Here is a 24865-nt window from a genome sequence, read left to right on the forward strand (position 1 = left end):
ATTTAATTAGACGGAGGGGCCACACTTCCTCATCACACTCCATTCGCCCCCAGGCCATCATTTAATGATGCGGAATTCACTCCGGGAGTGCGTCGCGTCTGTTTTTATTTATTTATTTATTTATTTGACAAGCGCGAGTGTGTCCAAGGATGTGCCTGCGCCGCCGCGCCTTTTGTTGTTTTATTTTTTTCCCCGATTTTGCTGGAAGGCTTGAACGTGGATGGCTTGAACTGGAGCGCCTTTGGCTAAAAACAAGCTTCACATCTGATTTCACCTTGAGCCTGCTGCTGGTTTTTTTTTTTTTTTGAGGGGGGGAGGGCCTGGGGGGGGCATCGGTTTGTCTAATGCAGTGGGCAGTTTATTGATGAGGAGATGAAAAAGTCCAAAAAACAAATCCAAAACCATTTAAAAGTAGCATTGACTTAAGGGGCCAAGTATCGTCAGGCCGCAAATATAGGACGCACCCTTAATTTTCGGGTCAAATTCTGAACGCGGCGCCAGCGTAACATAGCTCCAAGCACTTTTGCATTTGCACGCTACGCAGCTAGACTTCATTTTGCCACGATAAGATGCCGTTCTAGGATGCACCTATACATTTGGCCTTAATTTGGGGGGGAAAAAGTGCGTCTTCCGTTTGCGTAATGACCGTAATTGTAAAGTTGTTATTCATCCCTCATGCCGAATGAAAACGTTTTCACTTCGTGCATGCATGAGAAGATGAATAATGCCATTAAATTTGACATTATTGCTCTTAAATGCAGGGAATGACATTTAAATTGAAATGCTGCGCCGCTCGCTTTATTGATTTCCATAGAGACGCGGCACGGGCACCTCTGTATCTCTTAACCCTCATTGTCATTCAGTCCATCCCCCGCTCGCACCTAGCAAGCAGCCCCCTCCACGCGCGCCCCCCATCCCCCGAGGATCCCTCTGGAGGGCTTTGTGCTGCGGGACCGCGGCGGCGGTGGCGGCGTCCTCCCGCAAATGAATTTGACTTCACGTCCCTCTCTCCATTAAAGGCGCCGTTTACTTTCAGCACGCGTGCGCGCGCCGCCGTGCGAGGACGTCCCTTCCCTCCTTTACCCGCGTCCTGGACGCGGCCTTTTTGACGGGGACGCTTACTTTCAAATCGACGTTTTTTGATTTTGTTTTTCTCGGGGTGTGCTAAAGAACGGTTTTACGTCAAAACGGGGATTCTCATTTTCTCTGATTTAAATGGATTCAAAACGTCTCTGCAGGGGTACCTCCACTTACGAAATTGATTAGTTCCGGAAGTCATTTCGTAAGGTGAACCCTTCATAAATTGAGCTGCTTTTTACATGTCGATAGCGTAATCCGTTCCAAGGCCCCCAAAATGCTCCTAAACCCTTTAAATGAATATTATTGAATTACAAGAATGCATCAAAAACTGTAAGAAATACATACTAGAATGACATTAGTGCATAATCTAAATATATCACGAAAAGAATAATAATAAACATTTCCAAAACCCTTTAAAATAATCATATTAATTGTAGCAGTTGACAATGTGAATGCAATTCGCTTGTTTGCCTTGAGATGGTGCTAGTGTGTTGGTGGTGAGTGCAGCGGAACATCTTTTTAAGATTTTTATTTTGTACGTTTTTATTTGACATTTTCAGTGATCAAGGAATCAGTTACAAGTCCACAAAAGCAATATTTACTTTTTTTTGGATTATTTTGAGCATGTAAATTGACTCAAGTTTAGTTTGGGGTCATGCCAAGTGCTTTCTGTGTGATGACATTGTTTAAGTGCCAACAACATGCCAACGACGCTAATTTCGAACACGACAGCCCAAAGTGGTATGTTAATTATGTTTTGATGTGAATAATAAACAAAATAATAGACAGATAAAAAATAGATAGGAATATACATTATTTATTTAGCTATCTATTTAATTTATGATACTATTTGTTTGTGTCTTATTTTGATATAATATATTTCAATATCTATATGTATTTATGTTTATCTATTTAGGTATTTATCTGTCTATCAAGCTATTTATTTGTCACTTTGTGCGATTTATCCTTTCTTATTTTTTGTTAAATGGATCTAGTTATCTTTTTACTGTTTTTTGTTTAGCTATTTTATTATTTAGCCACTCTGATCATTCATCTGTTTATCCATCCATCTATTTCTTTCTTTACCTGCTGAAAAGTAGAAAGTCCAACGGTACGATTCTTTTCTTAACTGATTGACGCTACAGGAAGGGAGACAAAGGATGTTTGTTTTTGTTTAGATGTTTTTTTTTTTCCCGGGCTTTATTCAAGCGTCCGCGCGGTCTCTCCCATCCGTCCTTTCGCATGCAAAAACGCGGGGCGAGCCAGACCACAATTACGGGCTGACCCTTCAGACTGATTGACGATTGAAAGATCTTAAATATCCATTTAAAAGCGGCCGGTGGACGCAACGGCGGGATGGCGGGCGACGTCTCCAATGGCGCGAGTGGAAACGGAGCGGGCCATTGAAGGCTTGATAAAAGGGCCTCGAAGAATACAAGCGCCCAAGTGGGCTTCAAAGTTCAAATTCAATCGCGAGTCAATATCCGGCTCAAAAGCTTCTCGGATGGCCCCGGACCTCAATCCCAGACAAACTTTTCAATTGCCGATGCGCGCTCGCTCGGCTTGAACGGAAAAAAAAGAAACGTGGCTTGCGAACGTGTTTACAAATGCGTGTGCGTTTCAAAATGCCAGGCTTGACCATTTGCTAGCATAGAAAAAAACAAAGCGAGCAAAGTGACCCTTGTTGAAAGATTTGTATATATAAAAAAAAATCAAATTCTTTTTGATACTTGATCGCTGATTTAGTAAATTTGAAAATTGTTCAAATCCCCAGATTTATGCTCCCTCATTAGTAAACAGAATTCAGCATTAACATTGAGTCATATTAGCATACATGAATATTTGTTTTTAAATCTCTTTTTGAGCATAACCATTGATTCGCATCTTTTCAGTTCTATTTCATATTCGTTCCATCAATTGACACAAACATTTGCTTTACAGGTTAAAAAACAAAACACATACTGGACTATAGGCTGCAGGGCTCAAATCATGAGAAAAAAAAAAGTGCAGCTTGTAGTCTGCAAAAATGGTACTTTAATACTTCGTAATCCTCATGAATTACCTCAGGAATTACTGACAAGCTAATGGATAACTTTATTGCTTCAAATCAGCTGCTGTATTTCTTTATCGCCAAGGGTAATCGATGACTTTTGTGTTGGATTATCCAAAGTAAGCGATTGCTTTAGTAGCTAGTTGTTCGGTAGCAGTCGTTTTCAGAGCCACCTTTCTGATTGAACGATGCAGAAGTAGCTGATGCGAAATGACGCCAAGGCAAATGTCCAAACCCGTCTTCGGGATCGAACGAGTTATCCCACGGCAATGAACGAATTGCATCAAGTTTTTCCAGAATGCTTGCCGCGTTTTTCAGAAAGCCGGTACGTGCAGGAAATATGGCGGGATGAGATTTAGTTTGTTTTTGCTGTTATTTCCATCATTCTTTGTAGCTGTTGCCGAGTCCTCCCGTGCGAGAACTCGCCGGGCGTTTGTGAGAACTTTAGCAGAGGTGAGGTGTGTTTGCGCCTTGAAATATTCATGCGAGGAGGCAGGAGGTCAGGACTACGGCGGGACGCCAAACTTCTTCAATTATGGAGCAGCTTGCGCTAACTTTAAAATCATTCTTTCTCGGAAAAACCTGAGTGACTTTGTATTTCTTAGTTTTAGGAAAGGAATAGAAAAGTATTCCCGTCTATGTATGCATGTATTTATTTACAGTATCTGTTTATTTATCCTCTGATTATTTGTTATTTATTCAGCTATCTATTATTTGGTTGTTCAGCTGTCTACGTATTTATTATGTAGCTATTATTTAGCTATGTCTTTTTATATGTTTATTTGTGGGATTCTTTCTTTCTTTCCTTTCCTTGAAAGCGGAAGCGGGAGGCCAACCCGCACGCCACTTTCCAATTCGATAACGTCCTCGTAACTCAACAGGCGCGTCGGATCGGGAGGCGGGAATATATCGTGTCTTTTTTTTTTTCTTCCTAGGAAATGAAATGCGAGCATTTTATGAGTTTCTCTTATCTGGCGTTAATGTCGCCACTATCCCAATCTGGTGCGGCCGCACGTGTCACGCCTGGGATAAGCCACGCGTCGGGCTGGACGCGGGCAGATTAGCCGGGCCGAGGAACGGCCCCGTTCCCGCTTCGGCTTGACGGCCGGAGAGGAAAGATGAGAAATGAAAATGGGCCCGCTTGACAAAACCTGTTTGAAAAATGTTGGATTCTCTCAAGTGGAATGCTCCAAAAGTCATTTTGGATTAGACGGGATAAAAACGTGACAGCAGATGGACAAAAAGAAAGGGAACCTCGGTCAAAGCCCTGCTTACGTCACGGCAGGTCAACCGTCCTCGAATGGTGTCGAATTTAAAAAAAAAAAAAAAAAAAAATTGCATTTTAAGGTACCGTTTATAGGACGCACTCATACCTTTGTTTTTGAGAGAAAAAGGCACGTCTTAAATTTGGGGGATTACGGTACTTCCTGCTTCTGTATCGAAGAATCAGTGGAAATTGTGGTTTTTTTTATGACAAAGCAAACAATTTGCACTTTTCCTGTTAGTATTGATTAATAAAAGTTTTTTTACCTTGCTAGCATGTCGTTGATAGTTCACATGCTAGCTCGCATGCATGCTATTATAATCCCGCTAGCACGAATTAGCAAGCATGCTATCATTTCCAGCGCGTTAGCAGTGGAAATTTGGCGTATCGAAAATATGAGCGGTATTGGCCACTGTACCCGTATCGGTCCAGAAAAAGCCTCGCGTAAACATCCCGAAACGCAACCGAAAAAACCGGCGTATATTCTTTTTCCGGTTGGAAAATCTGAATTGGCCTTTGGAATTGAAAGCAGAATGAAGCAATGGAGATGCGCGCAGCAGAAAGCATCAGGCCCGATGCATTGACTTTGAAGCGCTAATGACGGCGCGCTAAAAGGAGATTATCAAGCGGAAGCCATGTACACAGGCGGCAAATTGATGTTGGGGACAAAGAGGAGGCGGGTGACATTGGCTTTTATGGTGGCCCCCGCCACGCTATAATGCGCCGACGGACGAGCGGGGCGATCGCTCAAGGCGCGCCGGCTCAAGGGTGCCGCCGACTTCTCGCCGATTTCTCCGTCGACTTGCGTCTCAATACTTTTGCCTGTCAAATTTAACTCGTCAAGGGCCACATTTGATTGGAATATGAATGTCTCCTTTGGATGGGATTCGGGCCTTACTTTTCATGTTGTTATTATTATGATAGAGCTACCTTGTTAGTTTTTGTACTTTTATAAGTCCACCTTCTCCCGCCCAAGTCGGCGCGACGCCATCTTGTTCGCCCTTTCGGGGCCGACGCGACAAGCGAGCGAACTGGAGACCGAGCGGTCAGTCGGTGTACGTTTATGAGCCCCGATTGGCTGAATTGATGGCGCGTCGGTAACGTGTGTGCCACACTGAGCGCGCGGAGAGAAAAAAGCTGAATGTCAAGTCGTGGGTACAAGGCCTTGATTTGCGCCATGGGTTGACTTTGACAGCGCACGCACGCACGCACGCACGCACGCGCGCTGACTTCGACTTCCCGTGCGTGCAAATTGCTGACTCGACGCTTTGTTGATGCCAAAAGTTGCAGTGCGGGACTTTTGGTTCGATCCCAGATCTGGTTCCTGACTTTTGTGGGCAAAGATGGATTTTTGACAAGGCTTCTTTACAACCTTCTCATAAACGTAAATCCGCCTGTCTGAGAAATGCATAATTCATATAGCTTCCTCGTTTTTTATTGCGCTGCAAGGGTGATGTTTGTGTGACGCTCGCTGCTCGGCGCTATCATGTTATTCCACGAATAAAGAGCAAGATTTTTTTTTTTTTTTAGAAAGAAAGCTGATCTATTCATATTTATTCCGCAGTTCGTACTACAGGTCTGTTACGGTACATTAGTGTAAACGGCGGTATATTCGGAACTTAGTGTCGGTGAAGCCTGAAGAATTGCGTTCTTGTACTTGTGTCGGTCCAAAAAAGCATCAAACATCCCAAGTTTTATTGGAAACTTCAATTGATGAAGACTCAATTAGGCGCAACAAAATGAGTTTTAGCGTCACAAGGGGGCGCCGGCCCACATGGCACTCACAGTAACAAATCTTTTTTTAAGCGCTTATCAACGACTTCCTTTGAGTAGCCTTTTAATGACGGACTTAACGCCCCGTCTTTTGCTTTTATGTCGGCGATATCCATGGACGGAGAAGCTTGACTTTTGAAAGGGCTTTAAATGGCGAGGGCGTAGCGCTGCCGGGCGGGGTCGCGTCAAGGTGACTGTGCGGCGGCCGTCCGCCCCGTCGCCGCTAATTTATGCCTTTTGATTTCTTTATTGAATGGCGAGCGCTATTCCCCGAAGAAGGCGGCGGATCGATAGCTGACGCAGCGTCAGCCCGAGAGCTGACGCGGCGTCGGGGGGGCGCTTCCTCGGTCGCTGCGGCAAACGGCTCTCGGGTTTATGCCGAGCCAGAAACGGGAGTCCAAACTGAGGCCCGGGGGCCCTTTGGGCCTCGCCGTTCCTTTTCAAGCGAAAACAAAAAGGGGAGGCCAAGATCACCGGAAGAACTTGGAGCTCTCACTTTTTTTTGCAAAAGATTGTTTTCGACTTTGTCTTTTCTCCAAGCTCTTATCGATCGTTGTGACACACACAGATATTGCGCATAAATGGACAATAGCTCACGCAAACTAATGATCGTAATAACCAACTGTCGGTGCAAGTAAACAATTGTTTTATAAACACATGCGGACGCACGTTTCTTTCCACCGCTATCAAAGAATAATGTGTAGATTTGGAGTGTATTTCCTGGAAGTCATCATGACGTCCGCGCACGGTGAGGATCAAGCGGCTTCCGATCGATTTGCCGTCAGTCGCCCGCTGCGAACGCCACCTGGGGCATGCCGCCTTTCTTTTTTTTTTTCCCCTCCAAGCCCGCGGCATCATGCGTGCGCACGTCGGACGGGTTTAGCGGCCGGGGATTGTTTACGCGGCGCACTGTCACGCACGCCGATCGGTTGGCGACGATCCGTCACGCCCGAGAGGCCGGCGCCTTTTAGCGCATTAGCGCACATTAGCGCTCGCGCCCACGTGGCCCCTCCTCGCCGGGCGGAGGACGGCCGAGACGTCGACGGTCGGATGAGATTGACCCGCGCGGACCTATCGTTGGCGTTGCGGCCCCCGGGGCGCGCTGCCCATCGGCCTATTGATCGTCTCCTGACGTATTTGCTTCGACCTCAAAAACATGACTTGTTGATTTATGTTCATGAGAGCGTTTTAAAACCCGGCTGCTTTTTCCAGCCCGCTCAGAAGATATGTCAATTTCTGCTAAAATGGCAACTTTCCTACTTTGGTTTTGTGGGTCTACCCCTGAAAGATGAGAATAGCAAATTTCCAATTGTGCCATGAAACCGGCTTTGGGTTTTGGATTTGAAACGAAAGACATAATGGATGCAAGCAAACTAGTTGAGCCAAAATAGCAAGTTGAGCTCAGGTATCTTTCATTGTCATTACCTGCAGCACAAGGCAAAAATATTTTGTCCCGTGGCGTGGTTGGAGATTAGGCCCAGCGGCGACGTTGAAAAGTGGGAAAGCGTGTGTGTCGAAATCGTATGTGTTAAAGAGTGCCCTTGAGCTGCCGGTCCAGTCCAGCCGACAGTCTTAAGGCCACCTAATAGGGGGGAGAGGAAAGATTGTCACATTTTGAAAACTCCTTGTCCTTTGGGGAAAAAAGTCCAAATAGCGATTGTTTTGGAAGAAGGCCGATAAGTGTGATCCGATGACACCGAACGGGTTTCAATTTGCCGACTCAGCAATAAACCCTCAGTTCAAACCAAACCTTTTATACGCATTCCAGAAGACATTTATTTTGTAGACCGTAGACTGGTCTACCAAATCTCATGTCGCTTCGGGGTCCGAATTTTGCAGGATGCTGATTCATCCTTTTACAACTAAACTGTCGTGGTGAATTTCTTGCGGTTCTGGCCCAGTAGCGTTTCATAACCGCTGTCAGGCAACGCAGCTCGAAATGAGGACGTCTTCGACTCGGGCGTCTCGCGGGGGAAAAAGATTTTATTCGTGTGTCATACTGCTGATCTGAGAGCAAGCCGCTTCCGAGAAAAATGGCCCTTTGTTTGAGGGTCTTAAATACTTTTCCGAAGTTGTCTCCGTCGTCGTCTTTCTGGCAGACTCGCTGGCACCAAATGTCCAACGTCCACTCAGAATGTCTCGGGAACGCGCGGGGTTACGGCCGTCCCGCTGAAATGTGCCCTCTTAGCAAGGACTGAGCAGACAATAGTCTTAGGACAGATAATGAAAGTATTTCATGGTAAAATACACCGCGGCATCGTTCACGACGGGCAGAAAAAAAAGAAAAAGAAGGGCTTGGTCCTCCCCGCTCGGCACGTCCGCGGCTTTTATTTAAACATGCCGCCCGCGTTACTCTGAGGTGGAGGCCGAAGCGGGAAGCGGAGGTGGGGGGGGGGGGGGGGGCAAGTCTCTTTATGCCCAATTAAGCTCGCCGAAGGATTGTAGCTAGTCCTGGCTGAAACCTCGTCTCCCCGGGTGCCCCATTAGAGCGCTGAGAAGCCCACCGAAGCCCCCCCTAGATTGTCCCTGGCGGCGTGAAAAAAAAAAAGGAAAAAAAAAAGGAAAAAGAAAACCTGTGACCCGGAACCGAGAGGTATCTCCGTTTTACTAAATATACAGCGCCGGTGAAAAAGCGCAAATATATGCGTGCCAAGAGAGGTGGGAAGCTGCTGCTTTCGTATGTCAAACGAAAAGAAAAAGTCCAATGCAACACAGAGCTTGAAAATTCTTTTCCGGCGGAGTGCGAGCCGTCCGTCCGTCCGGGACGCCGACGTCTATATTTGTTCACCGAGAAGAAGCCGGTTCCTTTGAGAGACGGCCAAAAAAGTCCTGACAAAATGCTCTAAGAGCTAACCCCATGTTGCGGCGTGAACGCCGGCCGCCCACTTGGGATCGATCGGCGGCGGAATCCGCATCGCTACCGGCTTTAGCGCAGGGGCTTTTTGGCCATCTGTTGATCCTCGATAGCCTGGCGCCCAAAATAAAATAAAAAAAAAGACGATTTGATGCTCCAACTGGCATCTTTGTCCGCAGCCAATTAGCATACAGACATGACATTTCGCTCGGGAACTTTGTAAAAGTTGTTCATTCTTTGTTTCACCATTGACTGTTTTCTTCTCTACTTGTGAAAGTCGGAGGTGGGAAGCGTCTGTGAGAAACGTCCGTAGCCGACGGACGCCTATTTTTCCGACGGGAATGCTCAAAAAAACGGTGAATTCAGAATGCCGGATTTTGCCGTTTTTATCCGTCGTCGTTATCGACGGGATGGATATCACGTCATACGTCAGTCGGCCTGCCATTCTTTGATGCCTTTCAAGCGACCGATGAATGCGGACCAAATTTTCATCTTTTCTCTGATGGCTGTTTAGACAAATGTTAATGAAACCGTCTTCCATAGTTGTAGGGCAGGCAGTTCGAAATGCGAACCGACATCCACCGTTTCGCAGTCACGTATGGCATGATAATGCCGCCCGGTGGACGCCGTTGTTAATTGCGCTCGCCCCCGGGGTTAAAGCCCTTAGCCGGCGTCGGATTCATGTTCAATTTATCACAAAATCGATTGTGGTAGGTTTGACATCCTCGCTGTTAATCCAAACCAGCAAAAACAAACATGCAAGGTGCCTCCAAAATGCCTCGTGGATGCGCAGGTTCTCACACGCGAACGTTCAAGGGCAGGAAGGCAAAACAAAGACAAAAAAAAACTAAACAATGGCACTTGAATGGAAATAAGCTGGAATAAATGGAGTGCGCTTCCAAGGCAGGACTGGCGGGACAGATAAAGACGCCCGCGGCCAGAGAAAATGACGACGATAGGAGTCAATCCCGGTCGGTACCGGGGTTCGCTGCCTTATTGTCCGCCTGGGCCTTTTCCGGAGCTTTATCGCAGCGCCCAATGAGAAACGGCGTCGCCGCGTGCCTTATTGTCAAGCGCTCGGACGCTAATGAATGAGGCGGCCGCGCCGTCAGATAAGGCGGCCGCCTCCGCGAGTGGCGCTCACCTTCTTCAACCTTCAGCCGCTCACGCCAGGACGCAAAATTTTACATGAAGAAATAAAGAGGAGCCCGTTGGAAGCGGAAATATTTTGGACGTACAAATATAATTGCGTGTGTTTGTACTGGATATATATATCAACATTTGCGTACATATTTGTCGGCTAAATACAAAGCATTTTTTCTGTTAATGCCATGCATATTGTAGATTAGGTTCACGATGAAACTGGGAGCGCTGCCCCGATTGGAGAACATTAATGTAAACAATAAATAAAATGAATAACATAAGAAACTAAACTATTTTGACAGGCGCAATCTTTATTTTCGTCGTGTTCTTGTTTCGTTGTTATTGAGTGCGCAAAAAAACCATCTGAGTCTGTTTACCCGGCTTTTTTGAGCCGGCATCATGCAGTCATTTGAGAAATCCGTCAGGGCAACGGGAGAAGATTCACACAGAAGAAGATAATCTTTCCTCTGCCCGGACGTGATGAGGGGGGATTTGTATTTATCATACACAGCCGCGCCAACGCGCGCGTACAAATGAGAAGGTCAAACAGTGGGCTCTCCAAACACGACGCCGATCCGACCTTTAAACCTCCGTCGAGGCGTCAGGCTTTATTTGTCCACCTGTTTGCAGGCCGCTCACGTGGTCGGCCCACCCTTCAAGCTGACCGCGATCCTATTTGAAGCCTGAATCCAAATGCTCATTTCAAACCTCACTCTGCTGTTGAACCGGAGTGATGCTCGCAACCGGGCACTGAAGGACCGCCCGATGACCAAAACTTTTTAAAAATCTCATTTTGGTCCGTGGTCGTAATCGTCACCGCCTGTGGAACCTTATCACCCGGTTAAAGCTTCCAAATTTCTGAAAAATGTTCAAACGGCCATCCACTTGGGAGCGTGGATGTTTAAATACCGAATGGCTAAATAGCGTATATTCCACACTATAAGGTTCAGTATGATTTGAATGAATAAATTGCATGCACATGGTTGACTGAGGCATTCTGGGATGGAGTTGAGGGCATTCAAGTAACCCTTGCCGTGACAATGGTTTTTTCTGATTGCCTTTTAGCCAGGAATTGCAGGATGGAAGTTTGAAAAACGTCCATCTCCGCTCTGTAAAAATGTATGAGGTGTATATTCACTTTGTACATCTGGACACTTGGTAAATTTTTGAAGGATCTGTTCCTATTGTGATAAACAGAACCTGCGGTTAGCCTTTGTCTTCTCGCGTTGTGTTATGGTTTTGAATATGTATTCTGATTGTTTGTATGTTTCAGTTTTTCCTGGGATAAAAATTCCAATTAGAGCTACCCAACAAGCACGGAGGATGCCCAAAATCAAAAATCAAAAGCCGGTCCGGCCTCAAGCCGGGAGCGCATTTACCCTTGGCGGCCCCACAACAAGAAAAGGGGAGACAAAGGAAGGACGAGCAAAAGTGACGTACGACGAAAGAGCGAAGCGCTATCGATTGTCCTCAATTGTGTTTGGCGCGATTAAAGTCCCCAAATGGACGCGCTTGCGCCGTAAAAAGGCTTTTGCAATAAAACACCCTCTTGACAGGGAGCAAAAATGGAAGAGGGCACTTAGGAAATCTTAGGCTTCATTTCAAAGGCGGCGGAGAAACTGAAAGCGATACGACTTTGAAGAAAAGAAAAAGAAAAGGTTCAATGTTTTTAAATGGGGACGATCACACTCTATCACGTTGTGCTTTGCAGAACAGCCAAATGAAAAGAAATGAAAGAGCTTTTTCCTCTTCGATTCAATGGACTTTGTGCCGCTCCTTCTAGCGTTCTCGCCTTGACCACCCGGGGGCGCTAGAATCTGCATTTATTGTACTTGGAGCCCATCGGCTCTTTAGTAGGCCGCGATATAGCAGAAGTCAAATATTAAGGCTTGATGAAATTTGGATGTGAGGAACGAGTGTTGATTTGTTCAAGATGACGTGCTTCTGTCCGACCTGCGTCCCGATTGAAATACAGCGGCCCCCCGGGTTACGGCGTCCCCGGCTTGTCATCAAGTATCCTTGACGATGACGATGATGCGTCCTTTTTATTTACCGTAGCACTTTTCCCGACACTTAAAGACAATCAGTCCACGATTGAAATAGTTGGGCTTTTATTTGCTAGTCCATTTCTTGTCAATTAATTGGTGAAATTGATGCCTTTTTACAAAATCGGGCTCAGGTTGATGACTTTCCTGTCAAACGAACACATGGCACTAGGAAAAGAATTGAGGAAATTCTGTCAAAAAAGTCGATTTTATTTTTTTTTCAGAAACTCAAAACGAATCCCCACAACATAAGCCCGCTTTTATAACAATGCATCATGCGTACGAATGAGCAGTATATATAATTGTCTGAGGCTTTTGTTTTTTGTGTGCGCGTGCTGGGGCGTTGAGTGCTATTTTGCAGTGTTTCTACTGCGAGCTTTGAAGTGTTTGGCGCCCCAATTGATTGGGTGGCACTTTGCGGAAGCAGATGGGGGTGCAAAGGTGAAGGACGGCGAGATGCGTATCCCGACCTGTCCGATTGCGTCACCTGTCTTTGTCTGCCTCTCTGCCCCCCCCCCCATCGGCTGCCGGACAATAAAGGCGATGAAAGCGCCCCGTTAATGGAGCCCCGCTCCAGCTGAAGTAGCATGCCCCGCTCCTCTTTAATTTGAATTCTTTTTAACCGGAAGGATGTCACGAGCTTTTTTGTTTCTTTGTTTGCTCTTCAAGTTGCTTGCGGCGTTTGATCAGATTTCAAGGGGGAAAAAAAAGACCTTATGTGGCGTAACCTAAAATACCAAAAAGAATTTCTATATGAGAAAAATACACTGACCTCTCTTTGCTCCACCTTTCTACTCTATTTCTCTTTATGTATGCTTGAACGTATACACATACAGCGAGCTATAACTATATTTTGGTTAGTGTTTAAATAATATAAAAAATATATATTATACCATATATTATTTATATATGGATTTATTGTAATAATGTTATGAGTAAGGCACTGGCCGACTTGCCCCAAATTTATAATTACTGAAAGCACGCAAAACTAAAAAAAAAAAATATATATATTTTGTTTTGTCAACATGTTTGCTCCCAGCACGACGTGCCGGCTGGCGGTTTTCCCGGCAGCATATGTTTGGGCCGGGGAATGATTGACGCGGCCGGCGCGCGTATGAAAATGCTCCTCCGATCGCTGTAGCGCATGCGGGAAAATTCCAAAGCCGCCTGGAGGTCCGGGTCGCCCCCTCCCCATCCTTGCCCGCCTTCCTCCCTCCCCCCCGCCTTGGCAGGCGCGCTTTTGCTCGGCTGGGAAAATTCAATCAGATGCTTAATTACATCCTAACACGGCTTCCTAGCAGCTGGCTTGATTCCCCCGCTCCTGATTAAAGGGATTTGAAAAATGAAATTTAACAGCGCATTTGCATACGCTTCTAAACGGAGGGAATTGTCCACACGCGGGAATTCATTTCTCCTGACAATATCACAAATAAACGCTTAGTTGCGACTTTAAAGTTAAACGTATGAAATAGGTTTCGTAAAAGCATGCCAAAAACAGGCACGAGTCTCTTTTTGGATACCAAATGGATTTTTTTTGACAACGCACAACATACGTTGCGCCAAAATGTGGCGAGCGGCCGCTAACTCTCACAGAGTCTCCGAGGGCCTCACTATCCATGCCGAGCGTTTTTCAGTCCAATCGCCACCGGAACCGGGCCGCGGACCGGCGGTTGGGGGCCTCTGATGTCAAGTACAAAAAATTCACTGATTTTTAGAGACATTTATAATTAGAGACATTTAGAATCGTGATGTTGTGCTTATTTATTGCCAATATACCAGAAAAAATGTTTTAATTTATCAATTGCATTTGGCCTCCAACTTTGGAGGAAGAATTTTCTGCTAACGCCGAGTCCAACTTGAAGTTGGGAGCTTGTATGTGGCGACACGACAAGCGGCTCATAAATCAGGCCAAAAAAAAAAAAAAAGGATGGGCAAACAGCAGCGCCGGTATCTGGGCTGACGAATGGCATCGGCCAGGCGTAATGGGGGCCAAGTGGGGCCCCGCTCGCCGAGCCGCCGGAAGAAAATGCCTCCATTAATCACGTTTGGGTTGGCGCCATATTCGTCATCTTCATATACATAGCGTATGATGACTCGGCTGCTTTTTTTTTCCCCCCTCATCCTTGTGTCGGGGATGCGGAACTGCTCTGGGACTTTCCCGACGTCGCAGGCGCTTTCGGCAGCCAAACGCTCCGACCTTAGTTCATGAACTCTTTGCGTATTCACATCAAAACACACACGTAACATAACATAACAATTTGGGCTGTTGCAGCTGACGTTAGCGTTGTTTGTAGGTGGTTGGCGCTTTAGCAATGGCATCACACAGGAAGCACTCGGCATGACCCCGAACTAAAGTCAATTTACATGTTCAACATAATTTAAAATATGAACGCGATTGCTCCTGTGGAAATGGAAAATAAAATGGAACAAATGAAACGTCCTATTAAGGTGTCTCCTCTGCACTCGTCACCAACACACCAGCACCATCTCAAGGCAAATAAGTGAACTGCATTCATATTGTCAACTGATGCAATTAATATGATTCATTTAAAGGACTTAGGAGCATTTTTTTAATTCTTTATATGATTGTGTTTGATTTATTGATTATTGCCACAAACATAATTCTAATATTAGTTTTGATGCATTTTTATAATTTAAAAATATTCATTGGTTGCATTTTGGGGCTATTTAAATGTAAAAAGCGGCTCTACTAAAGAAAGATTCACGTTACAGAATTACTGGCGCATAAGGACCAGACTTAGCCTCCTCATGAAAAAAAAAAATCAAGTTTTTGCGCTGTTTTTTGGCAGAACAAACTGAAACAAACACAAGGCATCTCCGTCCGGGTAATGGAGTTCAGCTGGGCGATAGTCACTTTGCGCTGCTGCCTATTGTTAGCAAACATGATGAGAAGCTCTATTGAAGTTTGTATGAGGAGGAATCTGGTATTAGCGGGGATTAACAGGATTAACGGCAAAGTAACACCGCGTAGGAAAGCGCGCTAGGATTAGTCACGTGCGCCTGATGTTGGACTTTTAGCGCGGACGTTGCTTTAGATGAAGGGCGTTGTAATTAGTCCCAGTGAAACAAGGAGACGAGGCTAAGGCCGAGGCCGCGGCTGAGGATGAGGATGAGGATGAGGATGCGGCTGCGGGGGCCTCTTGTCTGCCGCGGATGCGGGGAAGGGCGGAGAATCGGGACGGCCGCTACGTTCTTCAACCCGGGGCGGCACTGCTATCTGTTGGCCGTGCACGGTACTGCAGCTTGTCGGCCTGACAACGGCGTGGAAATTGCGTGGACGAATTCATTGCCGCTCGAACCGGAGCAAACACGTTCATTAGCAGTGGAACTAAAACTGCACGTACAAAGTAAGAGTACAAAAATGTATTGAAAAAAAAAAGTCTCTGTCTACCTAAGTACTTTGAACTCTTTCATTAACGATTGTTTTTTTTCTTCGAAAAACAAAATGGTATACATCACTTGTTTATAAGTCTGGGATATTTGGATACGTAGTTAAAAAAAAAAAGAAAAAAACCCTCTCTTCCATAGATGAAGTTACAGGGCCTGTTTATCGAATTATACTATTTGAGCATATTATTTTATAGTAATCATACTATAAACATGCCAGAGAAGTGAAAATGGTCAGCAAGCGCCTACAATACTTTGTAATCAGTGTAATCCATACTAACATATACATAGCACATATTATCAATATATTTTTCACGAGTACCACAGTAGATGGTTCATTCAGGAAAAATTGTACAACGCAACCTTACTGGCTTGTTGTATAGTTGCAAATTGCCACTAGCGTCTGTTAGGTGCCATTACATCTTATTCCTCTACCCGCTGCCATTTTTTTTCAAAAGCTCAGGGACTCATTGTCCCTATTGTCTCCTTAGGTGTGCCATGTTTGCTCATGTTCAGTCAGGGTTCTAAACTAGAAGCGATGTAAAGTGCGTTCGTATGCAAAAAGTACAGTTAATTTACCGCAACGATCCATGAACAGATATGGTTGCTCATGCCGAAGGTTGTAAATGGATACGGCGGCGAACTCTAGTGGACGAATTATATATTACACCGTCAACGTTACACGCTGCTTTGTGGACTTTTTGTGTCGTTTGCATGCTGTACATGAAATCATTACATCCTAAAAAAAAATGATTGTTAAATTACGACAGTACAAGTAATTATTTACGAAAATTATTACAGTGCATATTTATACTGAATAAAACCAAATGGCCTCAAATTCTCTTGCTGTGTTTGAATATCTATGCTGTGTTTTGTTTCGTTTTTAACAGCAAAAAGCGATGCTTTTGGGGGCTGGAAAGGATGACTTGTAATTTATGATTCTCGTTTAATGTTGCCCCTAAATAGAAAATGTACAGCATGACGTTTTTTCAAAAAGTCATTTGTGCTCTTGGCAAACGTCCCCTCGCTGAGGACATGGGCCACTTTGGCAATGGAGACGAGAAGGAGAGGGAGGCGCGACCTTGACTTTCACGCGGTAACCTCCGGCAGCCGCAGGAAACCGCCAATGTAACCGTAAACGCAGACTTGCTGAGCTTGTCCTTACTAAAAATGTCTTCTATGCTGCGCGTGCGTGCGCGCGTGCGTGTGCTAGAGAGAGACGCACAAGAGACAAGTGTATCAGTATAGATTTTGTTGTGCTATTTTGTATCTTTTTTGGGGTCATTTTTTTGTACTGCACGTCTTTAGATTCAGTCAAGCCACAACATTTAGCCAATAAGGCACAAGGAAGTAAGACAGTAGACTTTTGATTCTTTTTGCTCGCGAGGAGAACAGATGTGTGCAGTTGCAGTCTGCTTCTGCTCTGACACACCATGTTGAGTCCTTTTTATTTGTTATCGATCGGAATAGTCATAGTGACAAATGTCGCCGCCCTAAAGGCTTTGGGGGGAAGAGCACACGGCGGCAACTTGACGACAGCGATAGTGGCGTGTGCGCCTGCTATACTGTCACTTATCAGTTTGCGCGGCGGCTACGATCTTCTCCAAGAACGTGACGAGCAGCCACAGACCGTCGCGTCCTGTAGTTAGGTCACGGGGGCTTCTTTCTTCTTGTGCTCGCTCTTTCAACAGATGACTTTCAAGCACCGCCGAATAGATGCTTTGCGATACAAGAGTAAATACGGGGTGACTTATGTACGTTGATTCCAACAGAACTCTGGCTAGCAATTTTGTTTGATTGCTGCCAAACCCGAGCTAGGAAATGGCAAAAAGTGGCAAGTGTTTCTTGGGCAAGTTTGACCCCGCGCCATAAAAGCTGAAAGTTGAAGCCGGCCAGTCTTAAGAGCACTCCACGCTCTTAAGACGGCGGACGCGCCCAGTGCTGCGTCCCGTGTTTACAAGGCACTCTGAGGCGGCGCCGGCGTTGCCCCTTCCGTGTAACGTGCCGCGTCCTCTCAGAGACGTCGGCGGGATTTACTGGCTGAGCCAGTCGTACTCCGCCGAGCGCGCGCGCTCACGATGACAAAAATCCACGGGTGTATGAACGCGGCGGGGGATCTCCGCGGCGTCAGAGTCAAGGCTGGCGCCGGGCTGACTTCTCGCTGACGGACCAAGGGGAGGAGGACACGGACACCAAGAAAGGGAGCCGCGGGCGGGATTTCTTCGGCGGCCGCCCGGGGACGGATCCCGTCGTCCGGGAGGACGGAGCGGATCTTGATTGGGATGACGGCGGCTCTCCTCCTACGAGCCCGCCGGTGAACGCGGCGCAAGTACGGTAACGATGCTGGCGCCGCTGCTTCTCCTGCTGCTGTCAGCCGGGGGGAGTTCGGCTCCGGGCAAATACAGCGGCAGCTGGAGGTGGAAAGGGGACAGGAGCCGTGAGTAACCTCACACTCATCTTTTGCCAACTTCTCCCACGGGGTTTTGTGAGATTTTAACAAGGTTTCGGACGCGCTCAGAAAATCCACCCTGAATTTCTCCGCGCTATAAGGCGCATAGAATAGAAGCTGCGGTAGTGGCCGGGGTAGCCTTATGCGTTCACTAGATGGAGCTGCGCTAAAGCTAACGTCAACAAAACAAACGGATAAGTACCTTCAATGAATGGTCTATTTTCAAACTGTTTTTGTATGTAAGGTGCAGAGCATTATGAGGCGCATAGAATAGAAGCTACAGTACTACCTCAATGAATGGCCTATTTTTAAACTATCTTCAGATATAAGGCAAGGCGAATTATAAGGCGCATTGACTAGACGCTAGAGCAGCGGCTGGGGTTGCGTTATGCAGCCACTAGATGGAGCTGCGCTAAAGGGAATGCCAACAAAACGATCAGCTAGGTCAGTCAAACTTTATTAACAATCAAGACAATCAAAATTAAAGAATAGAAACTTAAGTCAAAAAAACTTATATGGCAATTAAGTTATTTTAATTTTTTCGTCGCCCAAAAAATGAAAACTTTTATATCGGGTTACTGTTGTGTTGGTGCGGTGCTCTACCAATCTCATTGTGTTTTGGTGTTGTGTTCTCTTCTTTGTAAACATGTATGATGTCGCTGTACTTTGACTTGCAAGCGTGGCCACGGGAGCTTTTTGCCTCGGTGCGGGAGCGGCTAATGAAGCGTCTTTGTCTCCCGTCCCGCACGTCCTATCGTTGAGACGTCCTCGGCCGCCCGTGGGCTTGTGAGCCGCCGGCAGCTAATGGGATTGCTTGGCGGGCCTTGCGGTCGTCAAGCGTCTTGCGTGCGCGCGTGCGCGTTCCCGCGCCGAGGTGAAAGGGACGGCGCGGTCTTGACGCCCTTCCAAGACGGAATGAAAAACGAGCAAAAAGAGACGTGGCGTAAAAACGCTTGATGTCCGGGTCGCCGCTGGCTTGATCTCTGCCGTCCCCGTGCCGTCGCTCGAGGGAGGAGCTTGTGGCCCGGCGCGTTCAGGTGTCGGCACATCTAATTTCACGCTTTGGAACGCGCTGAAGGGAGCGGTGCGGCTTTCTTTTCAAATTAAGAGCAAATAAATTGGAACACAAATTCCTTTGCGAAGCCTTGTTTGCCTTTATTTTCTGAGTTTACAAATATCTCTATCTCTATCTATCTATCTATCTATCTATCTATCTATCTATCTATCTATCTATCTATCTATCTATCTATCTATCTATCTATCTATCTATCTATCTATTCTTCATCTTTTTCTTCACTTTGATTATTTTCTTTGTCATTTTCTCCATCACTTCCTCCTTCATCACCTCCGTTTTCTTTTTCTTCACCTTCTTCCTTCCATCCCTCGTCACCTCCTCCTCCATCGTTACTTCTTCATCCTTTTTTCTTCTTCTCCATATCATCTTTTCTTTTTCGCCTTCTCCTTATTTCTCTTCTTCTTCTTCTTTTCCTCATCATTATTATCAGAAACATTTGTCCAGACAGTGTTTTTGGAACTACTGTCGTTTTTTTTTTCTTTGTTCAAATGCAAAAGCCAACGGTTTGGTCTTAAGCTTTTGCGAGAACGTGTGGAGAAACGGCGCGTCCCGCATGTGAACTGGGATGAAGCATCAAAAGTGTGCTGGCTGGCGGGATGTGTTGACACAACAGATGAATAAAATATCTTCTATTTTTAGTCTTGGCCACTTTGACGCCTGTCTTCTTTTTTTTTTTTGCCGAGTCGGGCGGTGGGTTTGGCGCGGCGCCTCGGTGACGGATGAGGCGGATTCCGGGATGGGCGGCCCGCCGGCTGGCCTCGGGATGCTAACGGAAGCCGCGCGGGCTCCATCGGAGGCCCGGGAGGAAAAGTTCCAGTCCGGCAAACAACAAAAAAACAAAACAAAAAAAAAAATGTGAGGAGGGATATGACGGTCAGTCCAAGTTGCACTTTGCCGTTCGCTGTGTTTGTCTGATGGATTTTGATGAAACTTGATGGCCGATGCCATTTCATCCAATGGGTATCAAGCGTCACAGACTATATTTCCACGGGCCCGCAAAACAGCTTGAATCCGGCCCCTCACATCATTTTGTAAAGGATAAAAATGAGCTGAATGTTTATTTATTGAAAATTGTTATGTTCTGTGAGTAATAGTATTGTTAAAGTTTATGATTAATAGTAATGTTGTGCTTGTTTTGTTTTGGACAGTATTAAAAAAAAAAAATCCATTTGAAGTTGTTGTTTTAAAGACGAATCATATATAAAAGGCTTTTTTTTTTCTTGGTCCCGCCCACTTGGGAAGAGATTTTCAAGCTTCAAGGGGATCCCCGATCTCGAACGTACGGCCCGCGGGTTAGTCCGGCCTATGAGCCAAGCATAAAAATGAGCTGAGTTTTCTCAACGAATGAAAAACCTGAAATGTTTTTAGGATTAATAGTAATGTTCAGTCATTCAATGCCTGGGATGTTCATTCACTTTTTTTTCTTTTTTTTTTGAGTCCAGTCTTTCAATCCCAGGAACTTAACTCATGAAGGTTTTATGAGTATTTGTGATTTTGTGCTTGTACTGTTTTGGACAGTATTAAAAAAATGAAATTGAAGGTAAAATGACTATAAATATATAGGATGATTTGATTGGTCTGACCCACTTGCGGCCCGCAAGCTTAAGCAAGTTTGACACCCCGGTGGTATGTGGGCTCCCTCTAGTGGTACATGAATGTATCACAGCTTATATACAGTTCAGTCATATTTCACTTACACGTGACTAACACTTTTAAGTTAAATGTAAATGAATTAAATGTAAGAAAAGCCTCTGCTAATGTGAATATGTTGGCAAGCAGCATAAGAATAAGACAGCACATTTATTCTGTTCGCCATCTTTCTGAGTGAAATTATGTTTTACAAAGGTCATCTGTTTGTTTCAAAGTTTCATATTGCGTTAAGCTGTGCGTGTTGTTTTAAAGGACTACTTTTTGCTCACTTGAGTATTTTTGACCGGTTTATATTTGTGGGTAAATGACTTTTTGGAAAATATGTTTTCATTGGCTAGTTTCATATGGCGTTAAACTATGAGCAATTTTTTGTTCCGGAGTACTTTTTACATAGCAGCGCTCGTCACATAAATGATGTTTATTTTCACACTTATATGACAGCTAGGAATGTGGGAACATCACAAAAAGATTTGATGAAACTTTAAGCAGATTAATTCACTCGACGTTATTTCCGACGGGGGGGAAAAAGTCTTTGAAGTCCATCGGGGTCACGGAACGGATCGCGTTCCGGTCGGTGTTTGATCCGATAGACGGCGACGGCGGCGTTAGCTTTAGCGAGGGCGCGCTCGGATGAAAGCGCCGCTAATCGAGGATTCCCGGGGCTTAGGCGGGGAGCGCCAATGGAGTGCGGACGCTAGTCAGAGAAGCTAGCACGGCTTTCCGAACACTTGTTTGCTTGGTTTGCTTGTTTGTCTGCAAAACAAAGAAGATGCTACGCTTCATATATTTTCCATCCTCCGCACAGAGCAACTGATAGTGCTGTACTGAGGAAGTTAGACTCGTTCGTGCAGTACAGCCGGCTGCTTTATACTGCTGGCACCGCACAAAATTTGGAATTTCCATTGCTGACCCGAATTATTTCCATGCAGGTTTACCTCGCTATTTTCCAAAAATACAAAAAAAAAAAAAAGTTTGTATTTTGAATAACTGGATGGAGTGGCTTAGCCCGACTCCCATCGTGCGACCGGCAATTTCTGAGCAGTCGGCTCAGGCCGCCGACCTGAAAGAACTTTCCGCCGAGCGGTTGATCAATCGTGTACAAAAAGTCTTCATTTTTGACGGCTTTTAATTAGCGGGCGCTTGAAAGATTAAAGGCGCCTTTGACAAAGGCGCCTTTCACATGTTTGCCATTAAGTGCGGTTTGGACGGAAACTTGGTTAAACGGAAGCAGGGCTCTCACGGCTGTCGCCGCTACCGTCTTGCCTTGTAATTAGCGCCGGAATCCTTTCTTTGCTCGCGCCGTCCGGATGGCGCGCGTTTCTTCTTTTCTTTCGTTTGTCTGGAGCCCCGATCGCCACGGTAACGCCTCATTGGCGACGAGCCCGACGAGGACCCCGCTCCTCGTCAGTCAAACCTTGGTGCATAAACGGCAAGACGGAGTTTGGCCACGCCGTTGCCGTTGCCGCTGCCGCTGCCGCTGCCGTTGCCAGTCCCTTGTCAAACTTTGAGCCCGCAATTTTTTCTCAGAACTGATCTTTCTTTTTTTTTTGCAGTGATTGATTTCCTGAAGAGGATTTCAATCCAAAACACATGTGCGTTTGTTGATGTCAAGATCATACGTGTCATCCAAAAAAGGAGCATCTTTGCAGTTCATCATCTTTTTAAATCCAGACTTTTTTTTTTTTTGTCTTTGTGACGCTTCCCTGCTGCAAACACATTGCTATTTTCATACACTTTCATTTTGAGGGATTTTAGGAGATGTTAGTCCTCGGAAAATGCAATCTTCAATTCCACATAGTAAAAAGAGGACGGAAGAGGAGTTTGTCTTTCTCGCGCTTCAAGACGGATGCGCGATTTAAAAATAGTTCTTCAAACCCGGCTAAGGTTTTTAATCCAGGCTCGGGCTCGGAAAGTAGAAGTTCAGGCCCGGTTTAGGAGCTCGAACCAAAGTTAAGGATTCAAGCCAGGGTTGAGGGATTGATGCTTGATGGTGGGAAATCCTCGCGTGTGCGCCCTATTTTGGTATAATGCCTCCAAAATCTCAACCTAGGATTTAGAATCCCAAACCCTCTTCAGAACTTTCGCCTACGTTTGAAACCTGAACCTTTGTTTTGCACTCCAGCCCAGTCTTGAAACTCCAAGTCTCAGAACCCCGACTTCAAGCCCCAACCCCGCTTACCATTCCACTTTGAAACACTGGACCCTTGCTGGAATATCACACTCAAAATCCGAACCCACGTCTTAAACCCTTAACTCGGGTTTAAAACCCTACCTCGAACCCTCGCCTGAATCCCTAACCCCAAAAACCTTTGCCTTTAAGCAAATTAGTCATGGGCAATTTGCAAAATATTGCCAATGAGTGACCCGTACTCTCGGTGTCATCTGTCCCAATACTTTTGCCATTTAAATTTCCCTTTATTTCTAGCAAGCTAGTTAGCTAGCGAGTCACCTAAAAGGCTAGCTTCATGTCGAGCTATTGCGCTAGCTAGCTTGCTATGCTATCTCTCTAGCTATCTTTCTCAAGCCGGCTAGCCGTGAGCTAATGAGCTAGCTAGCTTCATTCACTGCCTACTTCCAGCTAGCTTTCTTTTTTCTTTTTTTTTGGACGCAAGTCTCTTTGCACTTGGGCTGATGGGTCACATTGCAGTTGTAAGCTCGTGTGTAAATATTTGCAACGGCTTTACAGAAAGGCCTTTGTGTTTGTGTGTCAGGTTTGGTGGGAGCGACGCATATTATTAATGAGTAGAAATGAAGTATTGAGTGTAATAAAGACACAGAGGCTGCTGGAATCTGAACTGCACTCCTAGCTGATGTGAAACGGAGAATGAATAATTCAAGCACGAACAGAAAAAGTGACAAGAAATACATTTTTTATCAATGTTGCCGAGAAGCATTTTATGAATAAATTGTGTCAATTTAATATTTAGTCGCCATGATATAATTCAATTGGACGTTGCTCCTGTTCCGGTTTAAGATGAGACACCGCTTCATTGAGGAACTTTTGCATCACTTTTATTGCGAATGAGCTTTTTTTAGAATTAGTTCCGTAATAGGGTTTTAACCCAAGTTTGGTGAATTAAATTTAGGCGTTCAAATTGGAGTTTTAAGCCCGGGATCGTGTTTCAAAGGAAGTTCCCGTAGTGGGGTTTGAACTTGAGATTGTTTGCCGGGGAGAGGCTTTCAAAGTAGGGTTTGATGCCTAGGAAAAGGCTCCCAACATAAGTTGGGGGTTTCAATTCGGCTTTGATGAAGTGGACTTTGGTTCCTGGCCAGGGAAAGGCTTTCGAAGGCGGCTTTGAAGCCTGGGACAGGGTTTCGAACCAGGGTTGGGGTTTCAAAGAAACAATTCCACCCAGGCTTGATATTTTCCAGTAGGGTTTTAGTCCTCCTTTCAAAATAGGGTTTGAAATTAGGATCGGGGCATATCTGCACGGTGCCGCGTCATCATTATTTGTTGAGCACATTGAACACAATCGTCACTTTGAGCCAGGGCCATCTCCTTGACAACGGAGTATGGGTACATTAAAAAAGTATGAGAGCGAGTGGTTGGCCGTCATTGATGAAGTTGTGAAGACGCTGCGCGGCTCTTCATCTATTTTGGCTTGCGATGAGTGAAAACGTCGCGCTCCGACACGCCGACGCTCACGCTTTCGTCTGGTCTCTGCCGCGCGTGTGTACGCCTTTGATTTTTGCTACATTTGTGGGGGAATTTTGCTTGGTATTATAAGGCAATTGGATTCCAAAGGCAGCGCCATTTTTGAGCTTGTTGTGATGAGGAAGTATTAGCATTATGCCCAATGCTAATGTCATATGGATAGCGAGGCCTGGGGACACTCTGTGAGAGTTAACGGCCGCTCGTCACAATTTGGCGCAATGTATGTTGTGCGTTGTCATAATGTCATATCCGTAGTAAGGTTACACAATGAAATTCTTGCTCTGTTCACTTTCCACACAATAATAAAGCAGGCGATTAGTAAGGGCAGTTACGCTGCGCGCTTGCTCATGCTAAGCGACAGCTGGCACAATAGAAATAAAGAGGAGGAGCGCGGGTATCCGCCCTCGGCCGAGCTCGAG

At 45.6% G+C, this 24865-nt stretch overlaps 1 protein-coding gene across 3 annotated transcripts in view; it reads left to right on the top strand.

Annotated features, from left to right (window-relative positions):
- robo1 (roundabout, axon guidance receptor, homolog 1 (Drosophila)) overlaps positions 1-24865 on the top strand; it is a 161972-nt gene that overhangs the window by 13068 nt on the left and 124039 nt on the right. Inside the window, exon 1 of one of the 3 annotated variants that reach the window (XM_088426898.1) lies at positions 17912-18054. The exons of the other annotated variants lie outside the window; for them this stretch is intronic. Within the exon in view, the coding sequence (XP_088283024.1) occupies positions 17958-18054 (97 nt within the window). The 5' untranslated portion in view covers positions 17912-17957. Of the gene's footprint in view, positions 1-17911; positions 18055-24865 lie in introns of those variants that run through there. 3 annotated transcript variants of the gene reach the window in all.

The sequence above is a fragment of the Hippichthys cyanospilos genome, chromosome 11 (genome assembly GCF_059441005.1).
Source record: "Hippichthys cyanospilos isolate Australia breed blue-spotted pipefish chromosome 11, RoL_Hcya_1.0, whole genome shotgun sequence".
Classification (NCBI taxonomy): Eukaryota; Metazoa; Chordata; class Actinopteri; order Syngnathiformes; family Syngnathidae; genus Hippichthys; species Hippichthys cyanospilos.